The following is a 20268-nucleotide window of genomic DNA, read 5'->3' on the forward strand; positions in this document are numbered from 1 at the left end:
AATAGTTGAGAAATCATGGGAATATGACAAGGAATCTGTACTTAAGTTTTGTAGATCTGCAAAAGGCATATGACAAGGTTCCCAGAGAAAAGCTTTTCAAAACACTACAATTATATGGTGTAAATGGGACATTATATCAAGCAATCAGTCAGCGGTTAGAATTGAAGGAAATATACAGGAAATTGGTTTCGTGTAAAATCAGGTGTAAAATCTCCACTCATATTCATCATCTATATGGATCCATTATGAAAGAAAGTGGCATTAGGTCTGATATTAAAATTGGAGATGTTCACTTAGCTCTTTTCTTTATGCAGATGATGATGTACTCCTAAACACATCTAGTGAAAGTCTCCAGGATTCTCTAAATAAATTGAATAACAGCTGTAATTAATGCAGTATGAAAATCAGCAATAAAGAGACCAAAACTATGAAAATAGGCAGGGACATAGAAAACTTCAGCTGCATTCTGAATGGTGATCCTATAGAACAAGTAAAATATTTCAGCTACTTAGGGACAGTTTTTAGTGAAGATGACAGGTTAAATCTGGAAATAGACAACAGAATAAGAAGAGCTGTGATGGTTGGTTGCCAGCTAAATAAATTTATATGGAATAAGAGAGAAATTAGCCTAAACAACAAACTAGTAGTATACAAGACAGTGTTCAAACCAGTTTTAAATTATGGATATGAGAGTTGGGTTAGAAATACAGCACTTGATCAAAGACTAGAGACTATGAGGATTCTGAGAAAAATTAGGGGAGTGAATTGATGGCATCAATGGCAGAATCATATTAAAAATGAAGATATTAGAAAGATACTTGACACTGTTAGCATTCAAGAATGAGTAAGAGGAGCTAGTCTAAGGTGGTATAGCCACTTAAATAGAATGTGTGAGAAAAGGTTAGCAAAACAGGTGTTTGATGCCAAGATGGCATTAAAGAGACCCAGAGGAAGACAAAGGTCTATGTGGATTGATTCAGTCAGAAGTGTGTTAGAACAAAATGTTAGATATGACAATATTGGAATGCTCAGAAGTGATAGACTAATTTAGAGGAAAATTGTGCATAGGAGATTAATAATGTAAGCTTAATCACATAGGTGCTGTCATAGTAATCTGAACACCTCTTGGGGATGCATATCAGGAAATTGATGATTTGAAAGCAGATAAGTATATGATTGTTAGGTTAGGTTAGGTGAGGTGAAAAAAGAAGGGCAAAAGAGTCAGTTTTTGAGTCTGTTGCAATGGAAGCTGGGCAGGAGAGCGCTGCGATTGCAAATCATTCAGTGAGTAAACTATGTGGAAGAAATAGTGTGCATTATGTTGATGCATGAGATGATTTTGATGGTCAAAAAGTTTATATCTGCATGGAGAAACTGCAAGAAGGGCTTGTCTTGATTGTAAAAAAAAAAACACAATAATAAAAATAAAAATATATTAATTAAATTAATATAAAATAACTTAAAAAGAAGATTAGGAGAAGCAGACTGTGTGAATGCAACATCTGTTTTAACTTTAGAACTGATATATCTGAATTTTAAAATAGCATGAATGCTAATTTAAAGAAACAGCAATAACACTTACGTCATTGATCCTGTTATCTGGAAAAAGTGACGAATTATTTTTTCTGCTTCAGAAGCTTTTCCTAATTTCAAATAAAACTTAACCAGAAACTGAAACAGAAAATATAATATGAATACTACATGAGCACATAGTAATAATATAAATAAATTCAAATAAGATTACTAATAACATGACTAATAATATTCTAGTTATGAGTGTCTTGTATTGTTTCCATCTTTTGAATGCACTGGGGATGTTTCTTAAGTCATATTATGCAAAGAACTGAGCATCAGTACTGGAATTTGCTACATTTCAAATGATTTGGATGATTTTGCATAAGTGTTCAAAACAACCACAACAGTCAAGTGATAATATAAAATACAATGTGGATATAATTTGAGACAGCAAAGTTAACTAGAATGGTATAGAAAATGGCACTTAGGAAATAGTTGTAGATGTTCTTGTGATTTGTTTATCTGTGAGCTGGAGGCTTACTGACATGAAAGGGAAATAGTAAACTTTTCTCAGCAAAACTATGAATAACATTTGATAAGTAAAAGGATATCACTGCTAGTTTCATTATTAATTATTTTCATAGCTCCAGGACTTATTGTGAATTTATTAATATATTTTTCTTTAAATTCATTCATTATTCAAAGTACTCACCTATCATACTATTAATAATGAAAATGCTGTTTGACATTTGCGGCTCATGAGAAAAATTTGCTCCTCACCTCCTTTGCTTTATCACTCAACTGCCAGGGATTGTCACAATTTTTTCATATTCACATATTTCTCTCAAATCTATCTTGCAAAATCCTTTTACCACCTAACGCCTCTATCGTGTCCTCTTCTTTTCCACCTATTCTATCCACGCTCACTTAATCTGTCCTTAAGCTCAACATTACAGACTCGCCTGCCTCTGTACATTCTTTCCCATTTCCATATCACTCCAAAACCAGGAAATCTTAATACAGCAGTGCATATGTGATCATAATGTTTAATCACATTTCCATCCTTATATTTTGAAGTAATAACCTCCCTCTACTCTTTTTTTTTTTTTTAACACAGTAGTATCCTTTGTAATATGCTCCTGTACTGTCAAATATTGTATCTAGAACCCTTGCTTCCTCAATCTCATAGAATGCAGTCTTGCGATGCAAACAGCCTGCAACTGTTACAATCCAAAATGCCAAACATCCATATTTCCATTTCCTCTATTTGGCACTACTCAACTGACATCTGTTCGCATAAAATCCATAACCTGCCAGCCTGATTGGCCAAGAGGATAGCACATCTGCTATCCAACCAACAGGCTATGGGTTTGAATCCCATCTTGGGCATGAATGTTTGTAAAAGCCTACTCTAGATGAGTTTGTATAGCTCCCTGAGTTTATATATATATATATATATATTTTTAATCCAATTATGTTTAATTCGTATATAAATATATGAAATCAGCCTGAAAGAAACAAGAAACGGAAAATCACCTGGAGAAGATAAGCTAGGTTCAGAACTATATAAATACGCAGGAACAAGATTAAAAAAAAAGACTCTTACTATTTTTAAATAAAATTTACTCAACTGGTATCCCCCCAATAGAATGGAAAAAAGCAATTGTGATTCCTATCTTTAAGAAAGGTAATAGAGATGACCCTAAAAACTATAGAGGTATCAGTATACTAAATTCCTGTTACAAAATATATAGCAGAATCTTAAATAACAAACTAATGAAATATTCCGAAAACTTTATTCTAGAGGAACAGAATGGATTTAGAAAAGGACGATCATGTATAGACCCAGCCTTTTGCCTAAAATTAATAGTAGAGAAAAGAAGAGAATATAATTTGGAAACACATATTGCATTTATTGACTTTGAAAAAGCATTTGACAAAGTTAAAAGAAACATATTATTTAACATATTAAAAGAAAGACAAATATCAAATAATATCCTGAAAGCTATCACAAGTATATATGAAAATAATCAAATACAAATAAGATTAAATCACGAGCTATCATATACAAGAGAGATAAACCAAGGGGTCCGACAGGGATGTCCCCTCTCAGCAACTCTTTTTAATATCTACTTAAATGAAATAATAATAAAATGGAGTAAAAATTTACACCAAGGAATTAAACTTTCACCTACAGTTAACTTAAACACTCTCCTCTTTGCAGACGACCAAATAATTACAAATTCTGAAGATAACTTGCAGAAAGCTATTTTAAATCTAAATGAGATATCCAAAGATTATGGTATGATAATATCAACAGAAAAATCAAAAACTATGGCCTTTAAAGGACAAGATCCAGCAAGAACTAAAATAGTAATAGATAACAAGATCTTAGAACAGGTGAATTCATTTAACTACCTTGGATGCATGATCACATATGAAAATGAAAAAGATATAAAAGTAAAAATTGCAAAATATTTAAAAGTAAAAATTGCAAAATATTTAAAAATAACAGGTGTAATTAACTCTATATTTAAACCAAACCTAGTTCAAACACAAACCAGGCTAAAAGTATACAATACATTAGCCTTACCGGTCTTAATGTATGGAAGCAAAATCTGGACAATAAAACAAAAAGACAAACAAAGATTAACAATAGCAGAAATGAAGTTTATGAGAAAAACTGCAAAGTATACCCTATTTGATCACAAAAGAAACGAAGATATTATGAAAGAATTAAGCCAAGAACCAGTAATAGAAAAAATTAAAAAATATAAACATAAATGGATGGAACACGTTCAAAGAATGAAAACAGAAAGATTACCAAAACAAGCCTTAAAGTACAAGCCATTAGGAAAAAGAAAACCAGGATGTCCTCTTAAACGATTCAACGATGACTTCTAAGGCCGGAACAGGCCATGCTAGGCCTAAATCCTTGATACGTATGATGATGATATATGAATTAAACATAGTGATCCAAGGAAAGGATCTTATGGCATCTCACTGGTCATTTCCATTCTTTCATGATTTTGTTGGAATAACCATCCTCTTATCCATGACACCAACTTAATATCAATTCCCCACCATTCTAATTTATGCAATAACATGCTATGCTGTATTCTGTCGAGGCCTTCGCAAAAAGTTAGTATTATAATATGGTGTGGCTACTCCTTATCCTCAAGTGTCACTTATTACAAAATATGAGCAGAATACATAGACAGTAACTCCTCTTAATAAAACTGTTTTGTATACTATAAAGTTTCATATTATTATCTGCACCTGATTTCTGATCTTAACAAAATTCTATTACTTTAACAAGACTTCAAATAACTACTGAACTGTACTTTGATGCCCTTGTTTTGTAATGTAATGGGTTTGTAATGGGATTATTTATCATCCTTCTGCTTCTTTAGAGAGTTAAAAACTCAAATTTAGCAAACAAGTCATAAGTACTAGCAATTCCATTGTACTTTGCCTTAACACAAAAGCTGACATTCTATCCAATCCCACCAGGGTATTTATATTAATTAATGAAGTTCTATTTATATTGCAATATTTTTAACACAATATTCTCTCATTTGTTTTCTTTCCTTCATTAGAAATTATATTATTTTCTTACAGATGATATACAGCCATTTGTTCAATAATTCAACATCTACAGTGGTCACTTTTCTACTATCCACATTCACAACTTATTTTTCCATAATCCTTTTTTTTTGCTTGATAGATAACAAAAGAACTCCCCAGGACCACCTTTGGGTTACACAGCTAATTTTCTCTAATAACCCAATTTTGCTTTCCCTACATACTTGTCACTTTTCGACTCTATGTTTACATCTTCATAATCTTTCTCTTATATTTCCTCCAAATCTTGTTTTTATGTTTAATCATGGCATTCATCTTTTTACCTCTCCATTTTATGTTTAACTCTAGGAATACAATTAAACAGTACCACTTTCATGCATTCTCTGATTAATTTCAATTAAATATGCAAGAAAAAAAAGTAGGCTAAAGTATATTCTGATGTTTTAAATAACGGCTTCACACATGCAAGAGAAAACTAAATAGAATTTATTAATCCTATATATTTCATTCAGTATGTCATGAGGGAAAAGGCAGAAAAATTTGCTACAACATTTAAATTATGGACACAAGAATGAGTCATATAACATGCATATACTTCCAGGTGTCTTGATCCTAGCTGTACAAGTAGGAGGAAACACTATTAGAATCAGAGAAGTAGGTATAGATGCATAATTAATTTTAAAAAATTATAAACAATTAACGGCTTCCCACAATTTAAAAAATAGATGATCAAATTTGAACCTATTGTAGTATAGCATTTTGGTTTGGTTCCAGTGAACTCTGTCTAGTGTTGATTGTATGAGAAGCAACGCCTTCAGATTCCAGAAATCTTATATAATCTTGATGTTCTTCACTAAAAAACACATGTACTAACCACAGTGATAAGTTTTAAAACTTATCACTGTGGTTAGTATGCGTGTTTTTTAGTAATAAATTCACCACAGGTTTCATTGTATAAAAAAAAAACTTGATGTTCTTGGATTCTAATTATAAAAGAATGGCCAGTCTATTCAAAGTAGCAAAGATAATAAGAACAGGGTATTTGATAAACGCCAAGCAAGGATAGAGACGACAATATATCTTTGATAGACAGTAAGAAAGATGACAACTTCTGAACTGGTTTGAAGATGATATACAGATTATTTCTGTGAAGAGTCTTTGTTATCTGTTCAGATGTTTCTTTAAGGTAGGGTATGCAGATCATTTTAACAATTATCAATTCTTTTCTCTATAGATGTTTTGCTGTATCCATTAAGTAATAGAGTAAGTTTTAGATGCTATCTTCCTGAAATTTTTTTTTTCATGTTGCTCCTCTAAAATACAATCAATATTCTTATATTGATTATTGAAGAATTAAATAAAATAAAACTTACCCGAGTAAGTTTTATTTTATTTAATTCTTCTAAAAGAAAAGATTCATAAGAACAAATTGTGCATGCTTAGTGCACAAAGCTTTGATAATACCTATTTTTTGTGAAGGATGATAATGTGAAGATGCACGGATATATAAAGGATAGCATCCTGTAAACAGAAAATTCAATATCACCAGCAGATATGATGTATTAAAGTACCCAAAAAAGGGGAAGACTGTTGTTGGATGGTCAATAGTGAACTTAATGTGGGTGTATAAGGAGTTAATTTTATCCAGAAATTTGAAGTAGTTGTTTCAGAGTGAGACCAGATTGCAAAGATATTTCATCCACAAAACACAGCCAATATGAGGTCAGGAAGAAATGGTGTTAGAAATCTGATCCTCTAAATGTTTTATAAAATAATCACCATATCCTAAAGGTGATATAGGACTACCCATTGCAATACCCTTGATTTGTTGAAACAATTTATTATGCCAAGTAAAATAACCAGCATTGATAATAAACTTGAATAATCTAATCTAATGATTAGATTATTCTACTTGAAAAAGCTGTCAAGTTTCTTGAAGTGTATACTTGTAAACAGTGAAGCTACATCAAAGGAAACCATCATTTCAGACTCTTGAAGATGAAGATATTTAATTTTTTCTTTGAAGTCAAAACTATTTTTGATATAAGAGGTGGTTTTTTCCAGCAAAGTTTCATAGAAGTCTTGAAAGATATTTTGTCAAATAATAAGTAGGAGATCCTATGAAATCAACTACTGGACATAATGGATAACATAAATGGGTCATGAAACATTAAACAGCCAACATCCTAAAATCCACTTCCCAGAAAAATAATCAAATAACTGTCTGCTCTTCCTAGATATGTTAGTTATATGCCTTTCAAATGATTCATTACCTTTTTCTATTTATAGAAAGTCTACATACTGGAAGATATTTACACAATCACACCATCATCTAGCCTAACAGTACGGTATTCTAAAAACACTAACACATGCACATACTCACAGCCAGAGCTATCTGTTCCAGTGATACTTCTCCTACCTCTGAAGTCACCTACCTTTGCCATTTTTTTATCTAATGGCTATAATTTTCAAAAAAATGACAAAATACTAAATCCCTTCCCTCTAATACACAAGACCACAGCAAACAGTCATCATCATCACCAAATTCGAGATATGTACCTCAGTGGGGTGTAAAGGATAATTATGATAGTACTACATGAAAAATTTACACCACTACTAACTTCCAATTAATAACAAAGGTTACTATCCAAAATATTCAGGTCAGTCATCACATCTGAAAGATATCCACAGAGTGCTTAATAAGTTCCACCCCACATATAAACTGTATATTAAACTAGCAACCTTCATTCATTCATTCACCTAAGGACAAACTTTCTCCTTTATCACAGCCATACGAAGTGCCCTGTGCTCATGATCGAGCATACTATGTACCGACAGGGACTCTTAGTCTGCCTAGGAGAACATGCAATATACATTCATCATCACTATAATGGCAAGTCGGGACTGGCAGACCATGTTTTGGACACCCTTCACACAGATTAAATGGAAAACAAACAAACAAACTGCTATATACAAGTCATTATAAGTTGACAAGACTGTTTTTAAAATCAGCATTAACTTTAAAACAAACACGAGCAAGTATGGCCATATCCATTTACCAAAAATCGGGAAGACAGTAATTTTAAGATCAAATAAACTCTTGTAAACCTCTCTTTATCCAACAATAGATGCCACTAATTAGGAATTTAGTTCTTTGTGTTGCCCATTACAATTTTCAATTATTCCTGCTATTAACTAATTGTTGCTGCTTGCATATTGTGACAGCGCTCTGAAGATGCTAGACATATAACCAGCAAAATAAATAAATATATTATTTATTTTGTCTTGTGAATTAAATCATAAACACACACACACACACATATATATAAACTGTATGCCATTTCATCATTCCACAGTACAAAATAGGAATATCATTTCCCAAAATTGACATTCCTGTTTATCTTCCTCTGAACCAGCCTGTTGAAATTCTCCTGAACTAGCAGACTGATTTCTTGCTTATTTTTAAATCTTTTGCAATCATTTTATCACTGATTTGCATACGTTATATGTATTGCATTCTCCATATTTCAGCATTTCAGGCTAAAACTACTTTCTTGCTATTTTTCTTTTTCTCTTCACCTATGAAATACTAACATGACAGTAAACCTAAACAGTATCAGTGCAGTTAAAATAAAAATCCCATCTCCCAAAAATTTCTTCCATATTCATTTCACCAACATTCATGATATAAACATCAATCTAAATTATGTGCACTTTACCTGCTGACATTCAAACATAATCTGGTGTTTTTATTAAAACCCAAAATCTGCCACAACAACTAGAGCCAATCTTAATGTATAAACTATGCCCTGTATGATTCCTTAGCCCATAAAGATGGTAATTGTACTTTTTTTGTATGATCCAATATTCCTTATGAGAGGATGACCAATCTTGAATTTCTCCTTTTAGGACTACTCGTAGCTTAACATTTCCTTGCCTCATTATGTATCATTCATTTACTGTCTCTTACTTACTTATGCTCCTTGCATGATGACACATAACGTCAAGATCCATTTTTCCCAGATACTTATCTTGTAATTCTGCTTCTCTCCAGCAATCCAACCAGCCATTCTTCTTTCCTTTTCTGCCAACTTAATTTAAACCTTCCTCCTTTTCCTTTTTTTTCTGCAATTCATGTCAAAGCCACTATTGGAATTTCTGCTGTCTAAGTATGTGTCCAACCCATTTCCATCTGTATATTTTTTATTTCATTGGAGATGCTTTTTTTTGCTGTAAGTTTATATAAATCATCATTTGTTATATGATGGGGCCGAAATATTTTTAATATTTTATGCAGACATTTTGTTTGAAAACTATTTAATTTAGCTTCCTGTTTCTTGGTCAGTTTCCATACCTCAGATTCATATAATAATAATAATTATTATTATTATTTGACACCTCCAGGGAGTCCATAGACTCATCGAAGGGGAGGACACTTGCTCTACAACTCTGTCTCCACCAACTGACCGCAACTACACCAATACCATCTACCACCATCCACCACTGGTATTTTCACAGACAATCACAAACATTCATGCCCATGGCGAGATTCGAACCTGCAGCCTTTTGGCTGAAGAGCAGATACGCTAACCACTCAGCCAGCCTGGCTGGACAATATGGCCTTAACATTGCTATTGAAAATATTTATTTTGGTTACTTAAATATAGAGATCCAACAGGCTTCATTTCGGCGAATAAACATTAATTAAATTAAGGCATAAAAAACTATAAACGTATTGGCGAATACTAGCATGAGCTAAATGCAAGTACTTTTATAGTTTTTTTAATACTATATTCGGCATGAAACTCTCTGATTCCAATCTTCATTCATCATCATCACCAAATTCCTGCCATGTACCCTCAAGGGGTGTACAGGATATGACAGTACTACATGAAAAAAATTACATCATTACTAACTTCCTATCTACAATTTTACTCCAAATCAGTCTGTTACTTGTCAAAACTCCAATATTATCAGATCTTATATTTCTATCGTCTAAGGCACTTTGTACCATATCAATCCACCTACATCTTGGTCTTCCTCTGGGTCGTTTTGCTGCCAACCTGGAAGAGAACACTTGTTTTGCTAATCTTTCTTCGCCCATTCTGTTTAAGTGACCATACCACCTGAGATTAGCTCTGCTAACGCATTCCTGAATGTTGACAATGTCAAGTTCTTTCCTAATATCCTCATTTTTAATATGATATTGCCATTGATACCATCTGTTCATGCCTATAATCTTTCTCAGGATGCTCATATCTGCGGTCTCAAGTCTTTGGTCAAGTGTTTTACTTCTGACCCAGCTCTCAGATCCATAAGTTAAAACTGATTTGAACACTGTCTTGTATACAGCTAATTTAGTGTTCCGACTAATTTCTCTCTTATTCCATATGAATTTATTCAATTGACTTCCTACCATACCAGCTTTGCTGATTCTGTTGTCTATTTCTATATTTAATTTACCATCTTCAGTAAAAATCATGCCTAAGTAGCTGAAATGTTTCACTTGTTCCACAGGTTCTCCATTCACAGCACAGTTGACATTTTCAATGATTCTGCCTATTTTCATTGTCTTTGTCTTTTTATTGCTGACCTTCATACCATATCTATTACAACAGCTATTCAATTTAGTCAGAGAATCTTGCAGACTTGTAGCGGATTTATTTAGAAGTATAACATCATCCGCATAAAGCAAAGAGCTGACATTAACATCTCCAATTTTGATATCATGTTTAATACTACTTTCCTTCATAATGTGATCCATATAGATAATGAATAACAGAGGAGATAATGTACATCCTTATCTCACACCAGATTTAACATTAAACCATCTTCCTGTACTTCCTTCAATTCTAACCTGACTTACAACTCAAATAAAGACTAAGTATTGCTTGATATAATGCCCCATTGACACCATATAACTGTAGCGTATTGAATAGCTTCTCTCTTGACACCTTGTCATATGCCTTTTCCAAATCGACAAAACTTAAATACAGATCTCTGTTATATTCCCATGCTTTCTCGACTATTTGTAGTAAAGTGAAGGTGTGATCATGGCAGCCTCTATTTGGCCTGAATCCAGCTTGTTCTTCACCAAGCTTTTCTTCCACAATTCTTCTCAACCGTTTCTCAAGTATACTTGCATAGATCTTCCCAGGAACACTCAGTAGGGAAATACCGCTGTAATTCTCACATTAAGTTTTATTTCCCTTTTTATATATGGGTACTATGAGAGCTCTACTCCAATCATCGGGAATTCGTCCCTCTGTCCAGGCTTTCTGAACTATGCAGTGCAGCCACTGTAAGACTCTTATACCACCATACTTCAGCATTTCTGGTCGAATAACATCTACCCCTGCTGCCTTTCCACATTTCAAGCCTTTGATGACTTTTTCTACTTCAAGTATGGATATGTATTCCTGACTGCATGCCTGGTCATTGTTTTTTACCACTGTGCTGTCATCACTGCTTGTTTCATTTAGCAGTTTTTCAAAGTAATTACTCCATACTTCAAGGATATCTTTTTCTCCCGTTTTCATGTTACCTTTATCATCTCTAACTCCTTTTACAGCACTCTTTCCTCCATTCCTAAGCTTCTTCAACAACCTCCAGAATATTTTGCAACCTTCTTGATATTTATTTTCTATATTCTTGCCAAACTCCTCCCATGACTTTTGTTTAGCTAGTTTTACACAGTGTTTAGTATTCTTGCTAAACACTGTTTAAAATTCTCTAAGAGATTCTCTATTCTCTAAGAGCATAAGCTGACTTATTTGACAGGAACTTTTGATATGCTTTCTTCTTTTCCTTCACTGCCTCTTTAACTTCCTGTGTCCACCAGGGAGTTCTGATTTTTTTATCCTTACAGATAACCTCACCACATGCCTCTCTGGCAGAATCAATCAATGTTTTCTTCAGAGTTTGCCACTGAATCTCCAAGGTTTGATTCCTGTTCTCAAACTCTTTCATTGTTTCTTCAATAATCTTTGTGTATTTTAGTCTACAGTTCACATCTGAGAGCTGCTCAACTTTTATTTGCTTTAAAACTTTCTTACATGTTATTCTTTTCAATATGAAATTCAATTTTATCCTGCTCAGGACTAAATGGTGATCACTTCCAATTTCAAATCCTCTGTACACTCTGGTGTCCTGCACCAGGGAGAAAACATGAATATTATTCGGTTTTAAAACAATGTGGGATCTAATATCCCCTTAATTTAATTAATATTTATTTTGATTTTATTATATTTTGATGATTTCTATATATTATTTAATTTTTTGGAAGTAGTATTTACTTTTGTCAATCTTTGCATTATATCGCAATCAGTTCCACCTTCAGTATCTACATTTGCTCCCAAGCACATAAAATTCTTAACTTCTACTACTGTATGCTGATCAATTTTAATTTCTTTTCAGCATAAGTTGTTCAATTTAAGAACTTTTGTTTTAATAATATTTATTTTAAGATCAAGCTTTTCAGCTATTTTATATAATGTGTCTGAATATGTTTGTATATGAGTGTTTTGATCATAATACCAGAACTACGTGGGCTGCATAACCTAGATCTTCCTACTGTGATTCCATTTAATTCTTCTTCTTACATTCCTGTAACTCCTAGTTTTCATATAGCATATTCAAAGTTGCTGTAAAATTGGTGAAATGGAATCATCTTGTCCAGGGATGCACAAACTTGTTAAGGCCGAGGGCCGCCAAAAAAAACTTGAAAGTTATCTACCATATATTGTTTTATTTTATTTATACCTATCATAATTGTTACAATAAAAGGTAATAAAAAGTAAGTGAATTTAATTTGATGCGTGACATTGCAATGATTTGACAATTGTTTTGATATTTGGTTCCAGTCTTGTAGTAGCCAACTGCAAAATTGATTCTAAATTTTCATCAGTCAAGCAGTTCCTATTTTTCGATTTGTTAATATTCATGACTGAAAAAGTTTGTTCACAAATATATGTTGAGCCAAAGGAGCTTGCACATTTTAATGCATTATCTAGCAACCATTTATAATTGTTTTTATCGACACAATGATAGAAGTTTAATAAATTGTCTTCGTTAAATTTATTTTGCAGGTTCTCATTGTTTTGAACGTCGATGAGTTCAAGCTGTGCTGATTCGGGTGCATTTTCGGGCTAAATAAATCTAGCAACGGTTTCACTTTTTTAAAATCAGAAAACCGATCCTTGAAGGCTGATATCAAGTTATCAATCTTTTCAACATACACAGTTTTGAAGTTGACATTGAACTTTTCAGAAACTTTCTTACAATTAGGAAAATGGATGTAATTCCCTGACTTCAGTTGGATTTGAAATAGATTTAACTTGCACTGAAAAGACAAAATGCAGCCGTAAAGTTGAGTAACCAATTGATCTTTGCCCTGAAGTTGCATATTTAACGCATTTAAATGATTAGTAATGTCAACCAGAAAGGCTAAGTCACATAACCAATCCAGACTTTTTATGTCAGGGACGTTATTTTTTTTTTCAGTCATGAAGATTTCAATTTCATCAATTAAATTTAGGAACTGTTCCAATGTTTGTCCACAACTTAGCCACCTCACTTCTGTGTAAAAAATTAAGTCACCATATTCACTTTTAATGTCTTCAAGAAATTTTTTAAACTGTCGGTGATTAAGGCTACGGGATTTTATAAAATTAGTCGTTGAAACCACAACTCTCATGACATGTTCAAATCCAAGTTTCTTAGGGCGCAAGCTCTCTTGGTGGATTATACAGTGGAATTGTATCAACTCATCGTCGTGCTGTCCCAAATGCTGTTTCAATAATGTTACCAAACCAGAATCAGCTCCTATCATGGAAGGAGCTCCGTCAGTCGTGATACCTGATAATTTTGTCAGATCTAAATAAATTTTGGAACACTGTTCCAAAAGCCCAGTGAACATGTCATTACATTTCGTTTGATCTGACAATGAACTCATTCCAATCAGCTCCTCACTTACCTCAAACTCTTGCGTTATTCCACATGCAAATATTAACAACTGGGCTGTGGAAGTAATGTTAGTTGATTCATCAATAGCTAATGAAAAATAGGCAAATTTCTTTGAATAAAATGTTAATTGGTCCTTTACATTTTCCGACATTGCAGTAATTCTTCTTTGCACAGTCATCCTGTTTAACTGAATTTTCTCAACATTTTTGGCTGATTCAGGACAAATTTTTTTAGTAGCTATCTCAAGGCAATCTTTAATGAGATCTCTGTCTGTAAATGGTTGGCACCTTTTTGCTATAAGGCGAGATATTTCAAAACTTATTTCTGTTCCGATTTACGAATCTTGAATAAGTTTTGTAAACATCACTTGCTGACCTCTCAATTCTCATTTCAAAAATGAAATCTTTTGTTTACGTAGTTCTTCGGGTAGATTTGAAAATGTAGAATGCAGACTTTCATAGTGTCTCCTTATATTGTATTCTTTTGGTATGGCTATAGCACTTTTGCAAATCAAGCACACGATATTATTAAAAGACTGCACAAAACCATATTTTTTGGTCCAGCTATCCTGAAACTGCCGTTTTTCATCCTGTAGTTTGCATTTCCTACTTGGCCCTGCTTTATCCATCGTAGAATTTATTTTTAGTGCTTCCTAGGGGTGATAATTAATTGTAGCAACTGCACCTATGAAAACAAAATACTCATATGACAAATAGACAAATTATAAAATTTGTTAACATTATTACTAACCGATTATCATAAGTAGACAGGCAATCGTGATGTCACAGCTACTTTGATTTGCGCATGTACCATTTTTAAAAATTACCTATTGTGTAACTTGTTAAAGTTACAATAATACACAGTGAGACGGGCCACCAGCAAATCAATGGAGGGCCATAGGCGGCCCGCGGTCTGTGCATTCCTAATCTTATCTAACCATAGTTTTTTTTTTTTTTTCAATATTTAATAAAGAGATCAGCAATAATAATTACTGATCCTGTCTTGTGTGCATGTGTGTATTAAAATCTTAATATTTCCCATTTGTTTTCTTCTATTATACTATTTTACAAAAGTAAATCAAAGTTTTTTTCATAGCAAATGAAAGCCAAGGAAATTGGATTATCGTGTTTTTTGTTTTTTTCCCCTCACTGCTTAATAGGAGGAAAAAATGTATAAATGATATGAAGTTGAGAACTATGTTCTACAATGTTTCTTATCTTTTCGTTAGTCATGGAAATTTAATAGGGTGTTTAATCTAGTACCTATAATTTTTTTGTAAAATTTAAAAATAAATAGGAGAAGAATAAATACAGGTCTATAATGTTTTATTACTATTCTTATACAGGAAGAGTGATTCATCTTTATTCTGTCATTAAAATTCTTTCTTTTATTAACATTATACACACATTTCTGCAAGTTTATAAGTAAGAGATAATTAATTCACCCCTTTCCCACCTTGAACATTTCTATTAGTATTTCACCAAATCCAAACATTTCCATTTTTCATTTTTAAGTGCATTTTTAACTTCATCTTAACAAGTTCTTTGCTACTATTTCAGTTTATTTCTTTTTATTTATATATAATTCCTTATAATTACTCTTTTTTTTTTCTTTATAATCAGTATTCCATTTCCATCTTCTAGGACTCTCACTTTTCCACAGTTTCAAGCAGCAGGAAAGAAACTTTGTTTTCTTTATAAATCTTACCATAAATTATTTTTTAAAATAATATTTGCATTAAAATCCCTCAATTATACTTAATTATATGAGACTAATCTTCCTGAATGGCAGGTAATATCAAGTAGAGTGATGTGGGCAAATATCAGAAAGGGGAACTGGACAATGAGACAACTGTGCTATGGTCCCAAGGAAAGTTCTACAAAGGAAGAAACGGAGAAATTTTTTGAGGCATTAGAGAAGGCAACTGGCACAATGAAAAAGGAAAACTTGGTCCTTGTTGGAGATCTAAATAGCAGAGTAGAAAATGATTAACAAACATGCATAAATGTTTAGGAAAATTTCGAGAAAAGTGCAAAGCTAATAATAATAATAAATGCCTACTGGATTTCTGTTAAGGACACGAACTGGTTATTACTAATAGCATATTCCAACATAAAAATGGACACAAATTCACATAGAGATAAGTTGCAAGAAATAAGAAAAGTGTCATTGACTGTGTTATAGTTGATAGTGATGTTTTCTCGCTGGTGCAGGACACTAAAGTGTACAGAGGATTTGAAATTGGCAGTGATCACCATTTAGTCTTGAGCAGGATATTTCTCAATATGAAAATTGAATTTTATATTGAGAAAAAGATCATGTAAGAAAATTTTAAAATGAATAAAAGTTGTGTAGCTTTCAGATGTGAACTGCAGACTAAAATACACAAACATTATTCAAGAAAAAAATGAAAAACTTTGAGAACAGGAACCAAATCTTCGAGAGTCATTGGCAATTCCTGAAGAAAACATTGACTGATTCAGCCAGAGAAGCATGTGGCGAGATTATCTGCAAGAATAGAAAAATCAGAACTCCATGGTGGACATAGGAAGTTAAAGAGGCAGTGAAGGAAAAGAAGAAGAAAGCAAATCAAAATATCCTGGCAAATAAGTCAGCTTGTGCTCTTAGAGAATACAGAGACAAATGTAAGAAAGCTAAACAAAAGGCATGGGAAGACTTCGGTAAGAACATAGAAAATAAATATCAGGAAGGTGGCAAAATATTCTGGAGGCTGTTGAAAAAGCTCAGAAATGGAGGAAAGAGTGCTGTAAAAGGAATACAGATGATAAAGGTGACATGAAAACTGGAGAAAAATATATCCTTGATGTATGGAGTAATTACTTCAAAAAATTGTTAAATGAAATAAGCAGTGACAGCACAATGGCAAAAAACGCTCAGCAGTCATGCAATCAGGAATACGTATCCATACTTGAAGTAGAAAAAGCCATCAAAAGCATGAAAATGTGGAGAGGCAGTGGGAGTAGATGATATTAGACCAGAAATGCCCAAGTATGGAGGTATAAATGTCTTACAGTGGCTGCACTGCACTGCATAGTTCAGAAGGCCTGGACAGAGGGACAAATTCCAGATGATTGGAGTAGAGTTCTCATAGTACCCATATATAAAATGGGAAATAAAACTGAATGTGAGAATTACAGAGGTATTTCACAAACGAGTGTTTCTGGCAAGATTTATGCAAGTATACTTGAGAAAAGGTTGAGGAGGACTGTGGAAGGGAACCTTTTGTGAAGAATAAGCTGGAATCAGACCAAATAGAGGCTGTCAGAATCAGATTTTCACTTTACAACAAATAGTTGAGAAATCATGAGAATATAACGGATCTGTATTTGAGTTTTGTAGACCTGCAAAAGGCATATGACAAGGTGCCAAGAGAAAAGCTATTCAAAATGCTACACTTGTATGGGATAAATGGGGCATTATATCAAGCAATACTTAGTCTTTATTTGAGTTAAGTCAGCAGTTAGAATTAAGGAAGTACAGGAAGATGGTTTAATGTTAAATCTAGTGTCCAACAGGGATGTACATTATCCCCTCTGTTATTCATTATTTATATGGATCACCATCACGTTGGAGGCTTAATGGATTGTATACAGCACTCAGAAAGGATTAAAAACAGAATTTAATTCTGCCTATATTTTGTCTCAGTCAATGAGACATCTTCAGGGATTACAAAAAAACTAATGTAACATAAACACAAATGACAAACAATACTAAGCCCAACCACGTGGGTGACACTAAAGTCCTATCTAGGTGGCCCGGAATGTAAAGTGGGATCTCTGGTGATAAGCGTTTCCCAAATCTTAGGAAGATTAATGCAACCATATTTCTTAAGATTTGGTTGATTCCTGAGAGCTGCTGCTGATTCTAAGAATTGTCTTCCTCTTTTGAATTTGCTGTGGTGGAGCATGGTGGTTTTTTCCATGAGATCCTGTGGGTTGTATCCAAGACATGGTCAGCCAGGCCTGACTGACCATAGTCGTGCTTGCAGATGTATGACTTATGTTCCTCCAGGCAGATAGTAGCTGATCTACCTGTCTGTTCAAAGTACGCCAGTTTACAGGAACAGGGTACTTTATAGACTCCAGGCACTGAGAGAGGAGAGAGCTGATCTTTTGTAGAGCGGATAAGAGTAGCAAGTTTGCAGTGGGGCTTAAATGCTGTGTGTAGGTTGTACTTTTTTAAAATCTTGGCTATTTTTTCGATGTTCCACGGATGTAGGGTATCGTGACGGCATTTCTAAACTCTTTTTGAAGAGAACACCGGGGAATGGGGGAGGACCTGATTATATTTTTTTAATGCTGTGATCGCTGTAGCCATTGGAGAGGAAAGTGTTGTGTTTGGTCAAGTTCAGTTGTAAGGGCAGTTCCACTGGAACAAAGATTGTGGGCTCTCTTGGTAAGAGTTTTAATAATGCCATATTGTTGAGCAGGGTGGTGGTGGGAGCACTTGTGGATGTATCTGCCTGTATGCATGGGTTTTCTATATACCGTGAAGGAAAGTGTACCATTGGGAAGGTGTGTAACTAAGGTGTCTAGGAAGGGTAAGCAATTGTTCTTTTCCTTTTCCATCGTGAACTGGATTCTTGGATGTAGGCTGTTGAGGTGACTGAGGAAGGCATCTAATGTGTCTGGGTCATGAGGCCAAATAGAGAACACATCATGTACATATCTTAGCTGGATGGAAGGTTTGAGAGGAGCTGAGTCTATGGCTTGTTTTTCAAAATCTTCCATATAAAAATTGGCAAGAGGGGGTGAAAGGGGGGAACCCATAGCGGTTCCTTCTATCTGCTTATAGATTTTGTTCTTCCAAGAAAAATAACCAGAAAATAGATGGCAAAGGAAAAGAGATCTCAGATGTCAGAAGGAAAAACGTTTTTTAAGAGTGTTAAGGTGTCAATTAAGGAATATTGGTAAACAATGAGGAGATGTCAAAACTTACCAATATGCCTGTGTTATTTAAAGTTAAATTTTCTATGAGGGTTTTGAAATGGGTAGAGTTTTTTATATAGCATGTGGAAAGTCCAGTGAGGGGGGGGGGGGAGAGTCAGAGAGTTGGCCAGCTGTTTTGACAGTTTGTAGCAAGGTGAGTTAGTGGAATCTACTATAGGTCTTAGTGGGAAATTGGGTTAGTGGATTTTTGGTAAACCATATATTGGGGTGGCCAGGAAGACACTTTTTAAAATAAGTTTTTTAGTTTTTTAACTTGTGTTCTAGCAGGGTGTAGGTAGAGCGATCTTGGAGGATAATCTCCATTTTTTTATTGTATTCCGTGGTATTACCCTGATCAGCTTTAGTGATAATGATACTTTTTTCTTTTTTGTAATTTCATGAGAGCAGTGCATTGGGAGGACGATAAATTACATTTTGAAGGCAAGACTGGGTGAGGATGTTGGCGACGTCAAGTCTGATGTTATTTGCTATCTCCAGTGCTAAGTGACAGATCCCGCTTTCGATGTTGAACATCACATTAAGCACCGCCGCTTCTTTCGGAGCGACTGTGAAATTGAGGCTGAGGCTTAGGGCAATGATGGCATTGTCGTTGAGCCTTTTGGATGATAAGTTAACTACTGTCTGGAGCAGTTGAATTTGCAGTGGCGGCTTGGCTTTACAAAGGTTGTTAAATTTCTTGATATGTTTATTTTTTATTTTTTAAAATTCTTTCTGTGTAGTAGCTTCCGAGATGCTAAAGAGAATAGGCCAATGTTCAGGGTTAAGTACAGCAGAGAGCTCCGATTTTAAGGAGCCAATGGCGGCGTTCGTCACGGAGAGGGTGGCACAAGTAGCGGCGATTTGTTCCCTCAGTAGTGGTAAGCTGGCATGGTTATAAACGCGGAGGGCTTTTTTGGAGCAGAAGTTGATCTTTAGCTTAACACAGTTCGGTATACTCTTGTATCCCGACATCTTTTTAAAAAGGCCAGCCTATTTGGTTGCCTAGATAGTCGTAGTTTTGACTTACCGTATTGTCTGGATTTGCGAGCTATATCTTCTCCATGAATGATTAGAATCCGTGTCTGGAGGCTTAAGTGCTGTGAGGACATCATGTTGGAGGCTTAATGGATTGTATACAGCACTCAGAAGGGATTAAAAACAGATTTTAATTCTTCCTATATTTCATCTCAGTCAATGAGACATCTTCAGGGATTACAAAAAAACTAATGTAACATAAAAACAAATGACAAACAAT

General features: G+C 34.0%; 1 protein-coding gene across 1 annotated transcript in view; it reads right to left on the minus strand.

Moving 5' to 3' along the window:
• Positions 1-20268, minus strand: part of LOC150108611 (tetratricopeptide repeat protein 37) — a 485241-nt gene that overhangs the window by 47007 nt on the left and 417966 nt on the right. The window contains exon 36 of the mRNA XM_090416072.1: positions 1583-1671. Coding sequence (XP_090272198.1) covers positions 1583-1671 — 89 coding nt within the window. The remainder of the gene's footprint in view (positions 1-1582; positions 1672-20268) is intronic.

Source organism: Typopeltis vanoorti, chromosome 3 (assembly GCF_054136105.1).
Source record: "Typopeltis vanoorti isolate ZY-2024b chromosome 3, IOZ_Tvanoo_1.0, whole genome shotgun sequence".
Taxonomy (NCBI): Eukaryota; Metazoa; Arthropoda; class Arachnida; order Uropygi; family Thelyphonidae; genus Typopeltis; species Typopeltis vanoorti.